The sequence below is a fragment of the Drosophila hydei genome, unplaced genomic scaffold (genome assembly GCF_003285905.1).
Source record: "Drosophila hydei strain 15085-1641.00,03,60 unplaced genomic scaffold, DhydRS2 tig00000364-arrow-arrow-pilon, whole genome shotgun sequence".
In the NCBI taxonomy this organism is placed as follows: Eukaryota; Metazoa; Arthropoda; class Insecta; order Diptera; family Drosophilidae; genus Drosophila; species Drosophila hydei.
The window spans coordinates 31,263-49,225 of NW_022045718.1; the positions used below are offsets into that span (position 1 = coordinate 31,263).

Genomic DNA, 17,963 nt, shown 5'->3' on the forward strand with positions numbered 1-17,963 from the left:
CGCACTGTTCGTGACATGACAAAGCAACCGAAAAAGATAATTTGTATTTTTGTATATTTGCAGATAGCAACTTGTGTAAATGAGCTGTTTCAGTTATTTCTGATGAATTCGTGGCTTTTCAATTATTTAAAGAACACGTTTTCGACATTCACGCAAGTTCAAGGTGAGCAGGTTTTACTTACTCAATTTATGGAATATTTAACTATGTTTTTAAGAGAGAGAATCTTAATGGCTGCTTCACTTAAGCCTAATCAATAGAGATATTTAATTTGTGATTGTTCGAATTTAGTTTTGTATGCCTTAAGCCGATGGCGAGGGCTTGTGCTAAAGTGAATTCTTGCTGAGTCGATCAAAGCTTGTTCGTCTGTTCGTTAGTCCACAGAGACTTTGAAACGTTGTGGAGCTTAGGCTTGAGAACTGTGCAGATTTTTTATGGAGGCCTAGAGGCCACGCCTCTAGCGAGCGTGGACTTATAGATTTTGCATCGATCCGTATAGGCTCTTAACAGTGTCTCATAATAAATTTGTAGGCTCTGCCACGCCCCCAATGTGCGATATATCTACTACATATTTTCGATCCTGGGCTTTCCCCGCGAGCATATTAATTTCCAACTTGTAGCCTTCAGCGCTTTACATAACAGCATTTCTGACATATCAGATGTAGTATTCCCTATCTACCACGCGCCTAGCGGTCGTATCGGAATACTCTTAACACTTATCAGACGAGGCCACCCACTAATATTTTTACTAAATTTAATTTCGCTAACTGGAATGGTTTGCATTGATACTAACAGGTGGACGGGCGGATTGACGGACGGATGGACGGATTGAAAGACGGACGGATGGACGAACGGATGCACGTACGGATGAACGGACAGACGCATAGACGGCGAACGGACTTACAGACGGGCATTGCATAAAACCAATACACCCGGCTCAATTCAAGAAAGAGCATAATAAAGCGTAGAATCATTGATCAGCTCTAAGTAAGGTTCAGGGTCGAGCACTACCGATTAGAGCACTCTTGTCTAAGTATATTTATAAATTGTCTTTATACCATTTACCAAGTGTTACCAAGTGTTCCCTCAAAATAAGTTGCGACTACACCCACTTTATTTGCTATCAAATATTGAGTTTGCTGTAGCGTAATGACAGCTGTGCGAGTATGTTGTTGCTGGTGCCTCTAGCCACCCACGACATTTATAATTGGGCTTGTTTAATGATTGTCACACTTGTCAGAAGCTACCGCAGGTGCGAAGAGAATCACGTTTCTTTTGGCCAAAAAGAAGAAAAAATACGCATAGCACGCTCGGAGGGGTATTACCATCACTCATTCATTGATAAAGTCAAATGTCAAAAGCACCATGAGAGCCGAAGACAGCGCCTCCTCGAAATAGGGCTAAACAGCTTCGAAGTTAGTTGAGTTCGGTTCGCGTCCAAAAGCACATCATGAGTGCTCGTCTTGCCAGCGGCCACTTCTTATACAAATGGTTCGCCTTATGCTTAATCCTGGTTATCGTATTCACAAAGTACATATCGGATCGAAATGGCGCTGGCGATCGTCTCAGCAACGTATCAAACACACAACGTGCCAATACCAATGCCAATCCCACACCACCTACAGGAGGTGTTGTGCCTCAGACTGTGGTGCCAAAGTATTATGTGCATACATCGCAGTGCATGATACCCTACATAGATCCATTTTCGCCGGAGGTTATGGAAATCTATGAGCCACGCACATTCATACCATGCTCGAATGACAGTGATCTAGTCTCGGCCATATTCGATGAGAAACTTGAGAGATATGTGCTGCATATCGATCAGGGGGTAGCTCGTCAGCTGCTCAATTCAAGTGACATGGAGTTCAATTGTTTCTATCGCGCGATTCAGGTTGGGCAACATGTGGAAACCTATGACATGTAAATTGCTTAAGCTACGCACTTTCTGTTAAATCTCTCTAAACTGCCGCCTTCTGTGCTCGCTCAGCCTCAGTCCGAGTAAATATTTCAGTCAGGGCTATGTGGTGCCGCCAAATGTGGACGGTATGCTGGTGGACTGCGAGACCGCCGAGGCAACGCCCGTCAAATTGCAAAGAGACGCCTTCGTACTGATACAGCCTAATAAGCCCAAGCCCAAAGCGAATGGGAAGAGTCCGCGCAAGCCGAGTGTCATCATGTACGGCATCGATACAATCTCCCGGATAAATCTACGGCGCACTATGCCCATGGTGCACAGATTCTTGCAGGGACCCGGATGGTACGAAATGCGGGGCTACAACAAGGTTGTATTGATCGTAGATCCGTAAGTCTTCGCCGGCTGAACGTAGTCCATCATTTTCAGGTGGCCGACAATTCGTTTCCCAATCTTCTGGCCATTCTGAGTGGCTATACGCCGGAGACGGCCAAGGAGCACGTCTGCGATACGGACAACGACGGCTGCCTCGACGAGCTGCCCATGATCTGGAAGTACTTTAGAAATGCCAGCTATTTGACGGCCTATGCGGAGGATGAGAGCTCATCGAATACGTTCACTTATCTTAAGCCGGGCTTCAACAAGAAGCCCACCGATTACTATTTCCGTCCATTTCTGCGCGCTCTGGAAATGAAGTTGGAAAATTATAAGTGTCCCGGCTGCTACATGACCTACTGCTATGGTCGTCGCTTGGCCAACTCCTATGTGTACGACTACTGCAAGCAGTTCATGCAGCGGCATGTGGCAAAGCGGCCTATTTGGGGCATGTTCTGGTCGAATCACTTCAGTCACGATGACTACTTCATGCCCTCGGCCATGGAGCAGAAGGTGCTAGGCGACCTGCTGGGCTACCGCAGCGACGGCGCGTTCGAGCACACAATAATGATATTCTTTGCAGATCATGGGGCACGCTTTGGCAAGTTGCTTAGTCTGGCCGAGGGTTACTTGGAGGAGCGTTTGCCCATGATGTTTATCTATTTGCCGCCGTGGTTTCGCGAACAGTATCCGCAGTACACTGAAGCGCTGGCGCTGAACCAGCATCGTCTCAGCTCCAACTTCGACTTGCACAATACGCTAAAGCACATCATTGAGCTCGGCGGCACACCGGATGGACCGGCTCTGCCCAGGTCCTACGATTGCCCCACCTGCCATTCACTGTTCTATCCGATTGCCGAGAATCGAACCTGTGCCGCGGCCGGCATAGCAGAGCATTGGTGCACGTGCCAGCCATATCGAAGGCTCAATGATGCCCTTTGGACCGATCGCATTGCGATGCGCGTGATCGAACGGATGAACGTCTATTTTGTAGAGAAGAATCTCAGCTCTCTATGCAGCAACTTGTCATTGCACTACGTGCACTATACGCAAATTAAGACAGGCCTAGACATCAGCTGGAAGGACGATTTGCCAGAGGTGGAGCAGGCGGTCTACCGCACCAAGTTCAAGGTGCAGCAGAATAGCGCCGATTTCGAGGCCACAGTTGTGTTCAATAATATTACAGAAGCGGTCGATGTGAACGTCGAGAGCATAAGTCGTACGAATTCCTATAAAGAAGACTCGACTTGCATTAACAATAAAATAGCCAAATTGTATTGTATATGTTTTAGTGACTTAAAGCACTAGCCCAGATTCCATAAGCCAACCTAAATATCTAGCTGATTTGCATAACTATTGCTAGTACTTAATGTCATCTCACTCGATAAACTTAGGTCAACTGCATAAGCTCTCTAATCAAATATTAATTAATTTAAGTGTTATTTGTCCTTTCCGCTTAATTTAATCATAATTTTAGGATTAATATTGTAAAATGTTTTGTTTCTGTCTGCACTTCACTTTTAGTGAATGAATAAAGTTTTTTAAAAATTGTATCTTAGTTTTACTTTCTCCATATATTCCAAAAAGCGTAGTGAACCAAGATCAAAGCTTAAGCAGAACTGGATACTTGCTATTAAAGTTTGTTTCCGCTGCGAAAGATATGAAATTGAGGCGTGAAATATGCTGAACTTGAAAGCGAAGTCGTGGAGGTTTTGCGATAAGAAAATATCCGATATATTGGGTAGATATATATGACTACTAGGCACAACTAAGAACTGAAATATTTCTCTTGACTTTACAAATTGTGCTTCATGTAACAAATTGAAGCTATTCATTTTAGTCCATATAAAAGATTCCATCAGTGAGATTTATAGATACTCTACTCTACTCTCCTTTACTCTGAACATATTTTGCTTTATTCTAAAGCAAAGAGCAGCCATTGTTAAACCCATTGCAAATGGGCACTTAGGGTATATTGGCTTTATGAATATATAACACGTAGCAGGAGGCCTGATCGATCTAGCTCTGTCTGTGTGAATGCTGTGCGCTAGAGAAATATAATATATATTAAATATAATATATATTAAATATAATATATATTAAATATAATATATATTAAATATAATATATATTAAATATAATATATATTAAATATATATTTTTGTATAGCATGCAATACAAGCATTTTTTCATCGATAACTCAGCTCGTTAACGATAAAAGTCGATCATTTGGCTTCGTTTTTTGAGCGTAGCTTGAATGCCGTAGTTACTGGTGCTTTTAGATTTACTGTGTAGGTTTCTGTAGTGTATTTAATGATTTTGCATATTTTGGATTTTGAATTCTAGATACCTGCACGCGTCTCTACATATAGTGAAAAAAGGCATTTTAAGTTCTAGAGACTGCTGCTTGGGCGCATAAGCACATACGAATATCATAATCATGCTCTGAAAATTTCATTAAGTAAGATCTTCTAGAAGCAGAGTTATACCACAATTAAGTTCTCTTCGTATAGCTCACAGCGCAGTCCAAGCGCAGTCCAAGCGCAGTCCAAGCGCAGTCCAAGCGCAGTCCAAGCGCAGTCCAAGCGCAGTCAGCTGCGCAGTAAGCAGAGCGCGAGCGTGTGTATGTGAGTGTGTATGCATGCATGTGTGTAGGTGTGCATGGCTTGTTTGCTATAAAAGTGTAAGAGAATCGTAGAATGTTTGGAATAACAGCTCTTCGCATGATGCAGGGTATATTCCAGTCGAGCAGTCTCAGCGAGAACTCTTCTACGTCTTGCGCAGTTTTCACGCAAATTAAGACAAGAGTTAATTAAATTCAGCACAGCTGGAAGCATATTAAATTTGAACAGATCCATGCTATTCGTCAGAGTCACTTATGCCGCGCCATGGCCAAGGCGTTGCTGTTGCTGTGCTGCCTACTGGCTGCAGTTAGTCGAGCTGCGGCTCGATTGAGCAATGAGACGTATTTTGTGAATAGTGCTTTCTGCAAAATGCCCTATGTGGATCCTTTTACGGCGGATGTGCTGGATGCCATCGCAGTGAATAAGTTTGCGAAATGTCGCGATGATAAGGATATAGTCATAGCCGAATACGACTTCGAGCTGAACGCGTATCGTCTGCGTATTAGAGAAGAAGAAGCCATGTCCTGGTTTAAGGTGAATACTACGCTGGAATGTAAATACGCCAAGATTGCCAGAGGTGGCTCAAGCGGGTCGCCAGACAACACTTTTCGGTGAGTTGTATTGAAGCGATCTGCTGCTGTGATCTTGTGTCTTGATTAAACTTTGTGTTGTCAGTGTGGTGTATAGACGCACCCTGCCGCAGGACTACATCGTGCCGCCGGAGGTTCAGTATATGCTAGTCCAATGCTCGGTAGTGAATGGAAAGGAGAAGCGCATAGTGCAGACGGATGGCATCGCCTTTGTACAGGATTATGAGGAACGGAGCAGTGAAGAGCATCTGGAGGAGCTGGCAGAGGAGCCCAAGCCGAGTGTTATTATATTTGGTATCGATTCGATGTCGCGCATCAATTTACGGCGCACCATGCACAGAACATTCAGATACGTTCAGCAAGCTGGTTGGTACACGCTGCAGGGTCTCAATAAAGTGGGCGACAATACCCTGCCCAATCTGTTGGCCATGCTAACGGGCTACTCCCTCGAAGATGTGGCGGCAATATGCGATGTGCAGGAGCAGGGCTGCTTCGACCAATTACCATTTATTTGGAAGCGCTTCAAGCTCAACAACTATACGACGGCCATGGCAGAGGACTGCATGGACATTAGCACGTTTAACTACTTAAAGCCGGGATTCGCCAAGCAGCCCGTCGACTATTATTTGCGCCCTTTGATGGTGGCCATGGAGAAGTCGTTCCAGCCGAACCCATTCTATGATGAGAAAACTTGCGTGGGACGCCATCTAAGTTTTGCCTACGTCTGGGACTTTGCCAAGCAATTCATTCAACGTTTCATACGTACGTCGAGGCCAATGTTTGGCTTGTTCTGGACGAACAGCTTCACACACAATAAGTTCGACAAGAGCATCGCCTTGGATGAGCTATTCGTTGAGTACTTCAAGCAGTTCGAGAGCAACGGGCTATTCAATCGATCAGTCGTCATACTGACGAGCGATCACGGCATGCGCACCGGCGTGTTGAGAAGGATTCCAACTGGCTATTTAGAGGAGCGTATGCCCATGTTCTATATACATCTGCCGCCGTGGTTCCGGCGCAGATATCGGCGTCTGGTGGCCAATTTGGCAAAGAACCGCAACCGTCTGAGCTCCACTTTTGATATATATATGACGCTGCAGCATCTGCTGCAACTTCAAAGCACGACAAATGCGGACATTCAGCCCAATTCGGCAACGTGCCCCAGCTGTCAATCGCTGTTCTTCCCGCTGCCGATCAATCGAACCTGCTCCGAGGCGGGCATCACTGAGAAGTGGTGCACCTGCCATCCCACTGCGACTGTCACCACGGAGCCATATGCGCTCAAAATGTCCAGGGCAGTGGTGCAACACATGAACGATGAGTTGGTCGAGCGAAATCTAACGGACCTCTGTGCCAACTACACATTGGTAGGCGTCACATATCTGGACTACAAAATCGCATTCAGCTCGAACCTAACTGACGATACCTCACAATATTACGTAATTCAATTCGCCACGCAACCCAACGCCGCCATGTTCGAGGTGACATTCAGTTGGAACAATCGCACAGCTGCCGTGAACATGAATATCCAGGAGATAAGTCGCTTAAATTTCTATGGACACGATGCTAAGTGCATTAACGATCCGATTGCCAAAAAGTATTGCATATGCAAGAACGCGATAAGAACGACCACAAAGACTCCGAAGACGACGACCGCAGGCATTTGAAAGCGGGGAGAGCTATTTCTTACTCGAAAATAAACAACAAGTTCTATTATGTAAAAGATATAATTTAGTCTATTCCATATGTCAAAGCGACGATCGACAGACGCAGAGGTTGTGGGCGACGCTTTCATCCAGGCATCTGCCATGTGCGTCTAGACGTAGTATTTGCTGCTGGGGCACGTCGATAAAGTTATACTTGTTGCTGATGAAAATGTTGCCGAGAAAAACGGCCTTCGGCTGGGTGATGAACTTGATCTGATACCTTTCAGTACCGTCCACTGGCTCCACCATTTGCCCCTCCACATTATAGATTTCTTCATGATCCACCGTCAGCAAACGTTCCAGTTGCAGGTGATGGCATTGCCGGACATGGTTTTTCCCGTACAAATATTGGTTTATGCGAAACACAATTATCTTCGCCCAGAGCTGCACCAACTCGCTCTCCGGTACTCGTGCACACGGACGACACGCGCAAAACTGCCCTGCAATGGAGGCCTGAGCACAACTGCGATTCCTTGGCACCACGTACAACAACGACATGCAGCTCCTGCACACGATCTCAAAGTCCAAGTTGGGATGTGCATGCAGGAGCAGATCCTTAATGGTCAAATGCAAATCAGTCGTGGAGCACAGCCGGCGACGATTCACGTCAAGCGCGTGCGCAATCTCTGGATACTGTTTCCGGTACCAGGGCGGCAAATAAATGTGCAGCATGGGCAATCGCTCCTCCAGGAAGCCGGATGCCAACTTCATCAAGGGGCCCTTCCGCTGTCCATGGAGGCTGAACAAGATGACAACTGCCTTCTTAAATAAGCCGTGCTCCCTGTACAGCTCCAGATACTTGACGAAATCCTCATCCACTCGTGCCGCTGCACTGAAGTCCTCATGGCTGAAGCTTTTCGTCCAGAAGAGTCCGAAGAGCGGCTTCTGCGTCTCGTGCATGAATCGCTGGACAACCTGCAGACAAGATTCCAAGACATAGCGAAAGCTCTGCTTCCGTCCCAGGCAGTAGTCGTCCTTCACGCGCTTCACTCCTTCCATGATTTGCCTGAAAGCTTCCAATATGGGATACAGATAGTAATCAACGGGCTTTCGCGTGAAATTAAGCGTGGGAGAATCCTCCGCGAAGGCAGTCAAATAGCCCGAATTGTGAAAGTGATTCCACAGGTAAGTGAGGGCGTCCAAGCAGCCCGGCCTCCTCACATCACAGTATGGCTGCCACTGTTGGCCGAACTTGCCCGATAAAAGGCTTAACATACCCTCGACCACTTTATTGCTGACTGTATTATAGCCAAGCATCTCATACCAGCCCAGCTGGCGCACAAACTGAGCTGTCAATGGCATAGTCCTCTGAAAGTTCATCTGTGACATGGAGTCAATGCCCAACATAATCACAGAAGGATTGATACGACTGCGTTCCTCATCATTCTTCTCATTCCGACCAACTGGATACTGGACAAGAGGAAATGCATCGCGTTGCAGGATTCGGGATCTGTTACCTATTTCGTGGCATTCTACGACAATGCCTGAAATGTGACGAGGTACGATCCAATCGCGACAGGCAACTGGTAAGTCCTTGTTCCTGAAATCGATGCCTCGATTACTGACATTGAACTCTAGCTTAAGATAACCTAATACCTACCAAGAGGGCGGCTCCCTTGGTCCACTGACTATCTGGTAAAAGACACAGGCATAGTCAAGTACATTTGGGAATAGCTCCATGAATAGGGGCTTATTAAAGCGTAGAATATATTGATTGAGCAGCTTATCATATCGAACAGTGAATAAATCGGGTTGATCCACGCAATCCTTCAGTTTGGGGGGCTTAAAAATTGCCATGACATCAGCGGAGAAAGGATCGATTCTTGGTATTTTGCATTCATGATCGAAAACGCCAAATTTGCGCTGAGTAGGAACTCGGGTAGGTTCTCTGCTTGTTGTGGCCTCTGCTTGGATAGAAGTTGTCACGATTTCTTGCAGTTCATGTTTAGTTATGTAACTAAAATATATGTAGACGAAAAGGACTAACAGGATGGCGAGTAGCAGCTTGCCGTTAATCAGCAAACGATACATTGTGAGAGTTCGGAGTTGTTTGTGTGTTTGTGTTGAGCACCTACTGAGTTCAAACTGTAGGACGTAGGACGCAAATGAATGAATGAATTTGTTAGTAGCTCAGACCTGGGGCTCATCAAGAAGCGATACAGATAGGACATTAGGCTCGAGTATTATTTCCAGAAAGATTTGCGAAAGAAAATATTAAAAAATAAGTGAGATTTGATTCAGTCAATTCTGAAATTTAGTCGAAAATAGTTTCGTCCTTAGACATTACTCAATTCCTTGATTATTGCTGTTAGTTGCAAATAAAATATAATTTACAAAACTTTTTGTTATTACTTAAATAAAGTTTGTTAAGAGAAGGCTGTTAATAAATAGTTCAAAATATAAACGGAAACAAAAACAAACTACGAGAATGTTTCATCGTCCGACTTTTAGTTATAGAAAACTTCTGCTTGCCCTCATTCTGATCACAACTATTTATATATACGTTGAACATGAGACTAAAGCTGTTGCAATTGAGCGAAGGCCAACAGATACTCGAAATCTCTCCATTAATGTGTCCAGCCAGTCTCGGGCCACTGCTCCGACTATCGCCTTTAATGTGTTTGACCATCAATGCAAAATACCACGAATCGATCCTTTCTCCGCTGATGTCCTGGCAATTTTTAAGCCCCCCAAACTGAAGAAATGCACGGATCAACCCGATTTATTCACTGTTCGCTATTATAAGCAGCACAATCAATATATGCTACGCTTTAATAAGCCCCTATTCCTAGAGCTGTTTCCAACTGTACGCGACTATGCCTGTGTCCTATACGAGATAATCAGTGGACCAAGGGAGCCGCCCTCTTGGTAGGTATTAGGTTATCTTAAGCTAGAGTTCAATGTCAGTAATTGAGGCATCGATTTCAGGAACAAGGGCTTACCAGTTGCCTGTCGCGATTGGATCGTACCTCGTCACATTTCAGGCATTGTCGTAGAATGCCACGAAATAGGTAACAGATCCCGAATCCTGCAACGCGATGCATTTCCTCTTGTCCAGTATCCAGTTGGTCGGAATGAGAAGAATGATGAGGAACGCAGTCGTATCAATCCTTCTGTGATTATGTTGGGCATTGACTCCATGTCACAGATGAACTTTCAGAGGACTATGCCATTGACAGCTCAGTTTGTGCGCCAGCTTGGGTGGTATGAGATGCTTGGCTATACTAGCGCTGGAGATTATACGCTTTATAATCTGATGATTTTTTTGACTGGTCGACCACCGCAGCGGTTGCAACCCTTTTGCGATATGGCTAAGCCGGGCTGCTTGGATGCCATCACATATCTCTGGAATCACTTTCACAACTCGGGCTATTTGACTGCCTTCGCGGAGGATTCTCCCACGCTTAATTTCACGCGAAAGCCCGTTGATTACTATCTGTATCCCATATTGGAAGCTTTCAGGCAAATCATGGAAGGAGTGAAGCGCGTGAAGGACGACTACTGCCTGGGACGGAAGCAGAGCTTTCGCTATGTCTTGGAATCTTGTCTGCAGGTTGTCCAGCGATTCATGCACGAGACGCAGAAGCCGCTCTTCGGACTCTTCTGGACGAAAAGCTTCAGCCATGAGGACTTCAGTGCAGCGGCACGAGTGGATGAGGATTTCGTCAAGTATCTGGAGCTGTACAGGGAGCACGGCTTATTTAAGAAGGCAGTTGTCATCTTGTTCAGCCTCCATGGACAGCGGAAGGGCCCCTTGATGAAGTTGGCATCCGGCTTCCTGGAGGAGCGATTGCCCATGCTGCACATTTATTTGCCGCCCTGGTACCGGAAACAGTATCCAGAGATTGCGCACGCGCTTGACGTGAATCGTCGCCGGCTGTGCTCCACGACTGATTTGCATTTGACCATTAAGGATCTGCTCGTTCATGTGCATCCTGGCATTGTGTTTCAGAAGGAGCAAATAAGAGCACAAACGTTGTTTGAGAGATTGCCCGACAATCGCAGTTGCGTGGATGCTGGCATTTCGCTCTACGACTGCAGCTGTGATCTGCATGTGACAATTGCAAACAGCCCACAGATGATTGAGCTAGCCAAGTTAGTTGTCTACCGCATGGCGAATTATCTGAGCACATCGAGCGTTCTGAGTAAATGTTATCAACTGAAGTACGAACGCTTGTTAAGAGCTCAGCTGCAGACGTATTTCGACGCTGATGGAAATCAGTTGGGCTCGAATAATGAGTTTCTTTCTTACCGCTTGATGTTCTCAACTCGACCCAAAGGTGTTTTCTATGCAACGGTACTGTGCAGCCAGAGGGCGAATATCGTGAATGTGCGCGAGAGCTGGATAAGACGTTTGAATTTCGCTCCCAACGAAAGCCAATGTGTTGATATGCCCCAGGCAAGAGAGCTTTGCATATGCAGGCCACAAACCTAATGGCCAAAACCTAATTGGCTTTCAAGGTTCAAGGTGCAACGAGTTCCAGCGAAGTGCCATTATTGTGAGTTACAAAGTATTAAGCAAACAAGTCTCTAACGGAGGCAGAAGCCTACCAAAGCCGCATTGTGAACGCAAGGAAACTAAGTAAACCAGCCACTCAGGGTATTTCTCGGTCGAGCACTCTCGCTTGGAAAGCAAGCATTCAGTTTAGACTCAGCAAATAGAGTAATTCGAAATTGTACAAAATAAAAATGACACGTCGTCAGGTTGCCAAATATAGCAGGCTAACACTCGCCATTTTTCTAGTCTTTTGCATCTTTATACTGGCGACTCGTGACGAGAAATTTCCAACTGCGCTCGACGGCACCTCGTCTATAGAGCGAACAACTTTGAGGCCTGCGATTTTCAAAAAAGATTTCTGTGTCTTTGATCACAAATGCAAAATACCGCGGCTGAATCCCTTTGCTGACGAGGTCATTGGCATTTTTAAGCCGCCCAAGTTCAAGGAGTGCACGGATCAGCGGGACATCATTAACGTTGTCTATGATGTGACGAAGAGGCAATACCTGTTGCACGTCAACGCGACTCTAGTCGGCATTCTATATCGAAACATTACTGCATTTGCCTGCATTTACTATGAGATAGTGCGCGGAGCGAATGATTCCATAACCTGGTGGGTTTGCATTAATCGGAGCGCCGCAATAATGTTACGAAAACCCCATTCGCTTTCAGGAAAGTGGGACCCGTCCCGTTTGAACAGAACTGGTTCATACCACACCACATTAATGGCATCGTCGTGGAATGCTATGTGGCGGGTAACAGATCCCGAGTCCTGCAACGCGATGCCTTCTCGTTTGTCCAGTATCCGAGTGGTCGCAATGAGCAGGTCGATGAGGCACGCAGTCGTATCAATCCTTCTGTGATTATGTTGGGCATTGACTCCATGTCGCAGATGAACTTCCAGCGCACAATGCCACTGACAGCGCGGTTTGTTCGCCAGCTGGGCTGGTACGAGATGCTCGGCTATAATAAGATCGGGGACAATACGTTACCCAATATTATGCCTCTGTTGACGGGTCTTACGTCGCACCAGTGGCGTTCCCAGTGCAATGTTCGCTTGCCGGGCTGCTTCGATCAATTCACCTACCTCTGGAATCACTTTCGAAATGCTGGCTATCTGACGGCCTATGCCGAGGACACTCCCTCCATAGACACATTCCACTATTTCACGTTCGGCTTCATTCGCAAACCGGTCGATTACTACCTACGTCCTTTTCTATATATGATCCAGCACATATTGAAAACGGTTAAGCTTTTTGGCTACGATTACTGTCTGGGCCGCAGACAGAGTTATCGCTACGTCTTCGACTATTGCCTTCAGCTGGTGCAGCGTTTTGTTCAGGACACGCCGAAGCCGATCTTCGGCATATTTTGGTCGAACAGCTTCAGCCATGACGACTTCAGTGGGCCGGCAAGCGTGGATAGGGACTTCGTGAGCTACCTGGAACGGTACAAGGAGCACGGCTTATTCGACAGGGCAGTTGTTGTCTTGTTCAGTGATCATGGCCAACGCCAGGGACCGTTGATGAACTTGGCTTCCAGCTTTCTGGAGGAGCGATTGCCCATGCTGCACATTTACTTACCGCCCTGGTATCGGAAGCAGTATCCAGAGTTTGCGCAAGCGCTTGACGTGAATCGTTATCGACTGAGCTCCACTTTGGACTTACATTTGACTTTGAAACACCTGCTCGTGCAGGGGCAGGCTGGCTTGAAACTGAATTCATCTGTCTCGAAGTGCCAATCGTTACTTGAGCCGTTGCCCGAGAATCGCAGTTGCGAGGATGCGGCCATACCCGAGCACTGGTGCACCTGTGACTCGTATGTGCAGGTGCCCATCAGCAATTTATTGCTTTACTGGGCACGAACAGTGGTCTATCGCATTAACAAATATCTGGCCAGCCACGATTATGCTGCGAAATGTGCTCACTTAAAGCTTGCCAAATTGCTGAGAGCCGAGCGCAAACAGTTCTTTGATGACGACGGCGCTGCTGCGGTGCCGCCTCAGAGAATTGAGACTTATCGCATTAAGTTCGTCACTCGACCGAACGGCGGCCTGTTCCGTGCAACATTTTTGGCCGATGCGGAAAGAAATGTTAAGGTACAGGAAGAATTCATAACGCGCTTGAACTCGTATCGCAATCAATCGTTTTGCGTCTCTGGACACGTGGCCCAGAAGTTTTGCGCTTGCCTCGAGGCGAACCAATCGTTTACGGTGATTAACATAGATGTTAACGACCAAGGAACTCCCTGTTAAATAAAATCGGAATATTAAATATTTAATAAATACAATTGTTTTTCAATGTATCAACCAGGAGAGTTCTGTTGACATTCAGCCAAGAAATATGAAGTTTTGTGGGGACTGAGCCGTTGCGACTACTGGCAACTGGAGCGAATGGAAGTGCCTGATTGGTTTGTAAAGGTGAAGTCAGTATTAATGACAGTCAAATGTTGTAGAAAGACAACCCCATGGATAGTTTTACAATTGATTAATGCTGGAGGATAAAGAACAAAGCAAGCGAAGGAGTTGTGTAAAGTAAAAAGAAGAAGCTGCTTCTGGGCCGATTCAATTTGAACCTGGAGATTGAAAACAGGAAATGAATAAGCACAATAAGAATAAAGAATAAGAAATAGAATAATAAGATTGTCTGATTGGCGTAAAAATATGGAGTCAGTATTACTCTCTCACTCAAATGATGTAGAACGACAATCCCAAGGATTTTTCAGCAACTGATTAACAATGGAAGATCAAGGAGAAGAATTCTACTAGAGTAAAAAGGTAATAGAAGCGTTCAAAATTAAGAAGCTGCTGCTGGAGTGACTTGTTGCAATCTATGTTATGTAGATCACATAAATAACACCCACAAATAGAGCCCCACAAGTAGAGGCAATATCTCAAAACAGATCTGTTTGCTTTCTTCAAGACTCCAAACAAGCTCTTATCATTGTCAGTTCTAAAAGATGGGAACTACCCATAAGCATATGCCCAAATAAATTTGTAGATAGAATCAGAGAACGCTAGGTAAACAATGTTTAGTGTTGAACCTGTCTCAACATTAGTTTAAGCAATTCTCATACTTAAGGCTTACAGCTCTTTAAAAATTTTGTTTTGAGGCTATGCCAAGGCTTAAAAAGATGATACTAGTACGCAAATATGTTTTCATTTTCTTTGGACTGTTATTGGTATTCATTTGGCTAAATCATAGAAACAAGAGCAATGAACGGGAAATCAAGTTCGAGCAGTTTCCAGCCGTAACAGAGGAGACAGTGTCGGACTCGTCGCCGGCCGATGCAGTGGCAAGGGAGAAGCACCTGCGTGAAATGATTCGTACTAACAAAATAGTAGGTCGCTTTGCCCGAGTGCAAGAAACAGGCAAACCGCGAATAGGAAAACTTAAATTTTCCGATTCAGATAATGAGCTGGCTGACGCCGTGGCGAAGCCAGTGCGTTATTTTGTAAATAATAAGAAATGCAAGATGCCCTTCGCCGATCCCTTTTCGCGCGAGGCAACGGAGATCTTCAAGCCGTCCCAGCCAAAAGCCTGCTCCAATGCGAGCGACGTGTTTCAACTGCAATACGATGCGCAGGCGAAACACTACAAGCTAATTGTAAATCAAGAAGTCTTGTCGAAATTGAATCCAGTCGTGTCCAGTATCGACTGCAACTATCGTGAAGTAACTCAGGGCACAGACGAAAAGTCCGAGCATAACAGCAAGTAGGCCGAGCCGATTCTCGCACTTATCTTCCATCCTAATCCATTCGCCTCCTTTAGCGTTAGTCCGCCAGTTAACTTCAGGCTGCAATGTGCCTTGCCGCCAAATATCAAAAGCATTATTGTGGAATGCCATGATGCAGTTAACAGCGCGCGGATCTTGCAGCGGGATGCGTTCACCTTGATCCAAGTGAACGATACGAGCAGCCGGATTGAGCCCCAGCCGCTGGAACGGCAGCCGAGCGTTGTAATCCTCGGCTTGCACAGCATGTCGCGTATGAACTTTCAGCGAACAATGCCAAAGACAGCGGCATTCGTCACTCGAGTGGGCTGGTTCGAGATGCAAGGCTATAACAAGATAGCTGACGAGATTGCACCAAATTTGATGGCCATTTTGTCGGGTGAATCGGACAAGCGTTGTGGACCAGGCTCTGCTGGCTGTACGTGGATCTGGAAGGACTACAAACGCGCTGGCTATGCCACAGCCATTGCTGAAGACAATGCAGGCGATGCTGCCTTCTTGCAGAATACGCTTGGACTCGCAGACGTTGCGGTCGACCATGATCTGCGACCGCTGCTGCTGGGCATTGGGCGAGCATTGAGCTCATACGAAAAGATTGGAAACAGCTACTGCATTGGCCGTCGGCTGGCTGTCTCGTATGTCTACGACTTCTGTGCTCAGTTTACGGCGCGCTTTGTGCAGGAACTGCAGCGTCCGATGTTTGGCTTCTTTTGGAGCGGCACGATGACCAATGACTCGAACTTTGGCGCCTCTGGCTTGGATGCAATATTCGTCGATTACATGCATAAGCTCGAGCAGCAGCAGCTCTTCGAGAAGTCTATTGTTGTGCTAGTGAGCGATCATGGTGCACGGACTGGCGAGCTTATGGAATTGCCGGATGGTTTCCTTGAGGAGCGCTTGCCCTTGCTGCACATCTACCTGCCGCCTTGGTTCCGCAGCGCCTATCCAAATTACGCTCAGGCTTTGGCCCTGAACCACGATCGCTTGTGCTCCAACTTCGATCTGTATAATACGCTGAGGCACATTCTCCAGCTGAATGCCAAGACTCCAGCGATGCTGCCCGCGCGGACAGCGTGTCCAAGCAGCCAATCGCTGCTGCATCCGCTGCCAATGGATCGCAGCTGTGAGGATGCTTGCATCGGCGAGCATTGGTGTACGTGCAACAAGTTTGTCAAACAGAGCCTGAGTGGCGAAATGTATGTGCTTGGCAAGCATGTCGTGTACTATATTAATCGCTGGATGCTTGTGCATCACTTCAATGCCGTGTGCCAGCGTCTGGGGCTGCAGGATATGGACCTGGCGGAGAGGAAGCTGCTGCATGAGGAAAATGCCAAGGAGCCGATGTATGGCTCGATTGTCATCTATCGTTTGCGCTTCCGCACCTATCCGGATGTTGGAAAATTCCAGGCAACAATTCGCTACAATCGCGAGCTGCAGATCATTGAGGACTTACACGTACCAGATATTAGTCGTTTGAATAGCTATAAAAATAACTCAAGGTGTGTTAGTGATAAGATTGCTCAGAAGTTTTGTTTCTGCTATCCCAAGGCCAAGCTCAGTGGGCCTATGGAGGATTGGCAAGTAGTAAAATTAACGACCGTATCAACGTTTTAGCTCCACGTGAAGAGCAGTGGAGATTGATAACTTTGAGTTTCGAAAAATTTAATGTCATATTTTTGTGTTGTAAATTAAAACGATTGGATATGTATCGAACTTTTTAATCGATAATTTCTTGATTGTTATCGAGGTTATACAACACTTTTTGTGTGACTTTTGAAGCTGTATTCATGAGGCTGAAATAGTTTTCATTGAGCGTAGTCTAGTCGCAGTGAACGGAACTCCATTTGCTTAGCAGTTTATCAAAAAGTTATAAAATGGGGAAGAAGGGAAAATTCGTTTCTAAAAATCATAAACAAAAGGGTGGTAAAAATAAAAACAATTTAAACTCAAGGCGTTCGTGCGACAGAAGCTTTTTCGAGCTCAACTCAGTTAATACCAGCGACGAAGAAGAACAAGAAGAGCTGAGTTCGATCAAGATAAATCTGACCGTTAATGTTACCAATGATGAATCAGATGCGAAGGCGAACGAACTGAAGCGAACTCGATCAACTCAAACCCAGGATAGAGTGCTCGAAATCAAGAAGCCGAAGCTAGAGACTGACAATAAAATGTCAACAAAGTCAACAGAAATGCACAGGGGTTTCGACACTCCAAGGAAATCAAGTAAAACTAGTAATTCCGAGTACAAGACGACGGACGCATCGGAGGCTCAAGAAACACAAGCCGCAGCGCAGGAAAAAAGGGATTCGTATCAAAGCTATCGCTATACTGCATTGCGATCACGAATGACCTTTGATTCCGGCAACAGAGGCAGCGAAGGTTCCGTCTATAAGCCAACAAGGAAAAGTTCCACGGAAATGCTGAAGGGCCACAATAAAAGCTATGAGCCCAGGCCAAAGGCGACGCCACTGTCCAGCCATCTCATCTTCAAGTACGATAAACAATACGAGAATATTAAGATGGTAAAT

The 17,963-nt window shown here is 45.9% G+C and overlaps 6 protein-coding genes across 6 annotated transcripts; 5 read left to right on the forward strand and 1 right to left on the reverse strand.

Annotated features, from left to right (window-relative positions):
* Window positions 1–1,408: 1,408 nt before the first annotated feature.
* Window positions 1,409–3,608, forward strand: LOC111593767. The gene is made up of 3 exons (XM_023306786.2): window positions 1,409–1,918; window positions 1,986–2,280; window positions 2,340–3,608. Exons 1-3 carry the CDS (start codon window positions 1,449–1,451, stop codon window positions 3,591–3,593), a joined length of 2,019 nt encoding a protein of 672 aa, XP_023162554.2. The 5' UTR covers window positions 1,409–1,448; the 3' UTR covers window positions 3,594–3,608.
* Window positions 3,609–5,166: 1,558 nt separating this feature from the next.
* On the forward strand, window positions 5,167–7,217 carry LOC111593785. Its single transcript, XM_023306803.2, has 2 exons — window positions 5,167–5,520; window positions 5,585–7,217. Exons 1-2 carry the CDS (start codon window positions 5,174–5,176, stop codon window positions 7,164–7,166), a joined length of 1,929 nt encoding a protein of 642 aa, XP_023162571.2. The 5' UTR covers window positions 5,167–5,173; the 3' UTR covers window positions 7,167–7,217.
* LOC111593784 lies at window positions 7,208–9,444 on the reverse strand. The gene is made up of 2 exons (XM_023306802.2): window positions 8,806–9,444; window positions 7,208–8,745 (listed from the first exon to the last, which is right to left on the reverse strand). The coding sequence occupies exons 1-2, from the start codon at window positions 9,234–9,236 to the stop codon at window positions 7,248–7,250; spliced, it is 1,929 nt and encodes a 642-aa protein (XP_023162570.2). The 5' UTR covers window positions 9,237–9,444; the 3' UTR covers window positions 7,208–7,247.
* Window positions 9,445–9,590: 146 nt separating this feature from the next.
* On the forward strand, window positions 9,591–11,647 carry LOC111593783. The gene is made up of 2 exons (XM_023306801.2): window positions 9,591–10,073; window positions 10,134–11,647. Exons 1-2 carry the CDS (start codon window positions 9,634–9,636, stop codon window positions 11,638–11,640), a joined length of 1,947 nt encoding a protein of 648 aa, XP_023162569.2. The 5' UTR covers window positions 9,591–9,633; the 3' UTR covers window positions 11,641–11,647.
* Window positions 11,648–11,870: 223 nt separating this feature from the next.
* LOC111593782 lies at window positions 11,871–14,630 on the forward strand. The gene is made up of 2 exons (XM_023306800.2): window positions 11,871–12,316; window positions 12,376–14,630. Exons 1-2 carry the CDS (start codon window positions 11,895–11,897, stop codon window positions 13,955–13,957), a joined length of 2,004 nt encoding a protein of 667 aa, XP_023162568.2. The 5' UTR covers window positions 11,871–11,894; the 3' UTR covers window positions 13,958–14,630.
* A 96-nt stretch (window positions 14,631–14,726) lies between these two features.
* Window positions 14,727–17,148, forward strand: LOC111593781. The gene is made up of 2 exons (XM_023306799.2): window positions 14,727–15,416; window positions 15,474–17,148. The coding sequence occupies exons 1-2, from the start codon at window positions 14,818–14,820 to the stop codon at window positions 17,047–17,049; spliced, it is 2,175 nt and encodes a 724-aa protein (XP_023162567.2). The 5' UTR covers window positions 14,727–14,817; the 3' UTR covers window positions 17,050–17,148.
* Window positions 17,149–17,963: the final 815 nt, after the last annotated feature.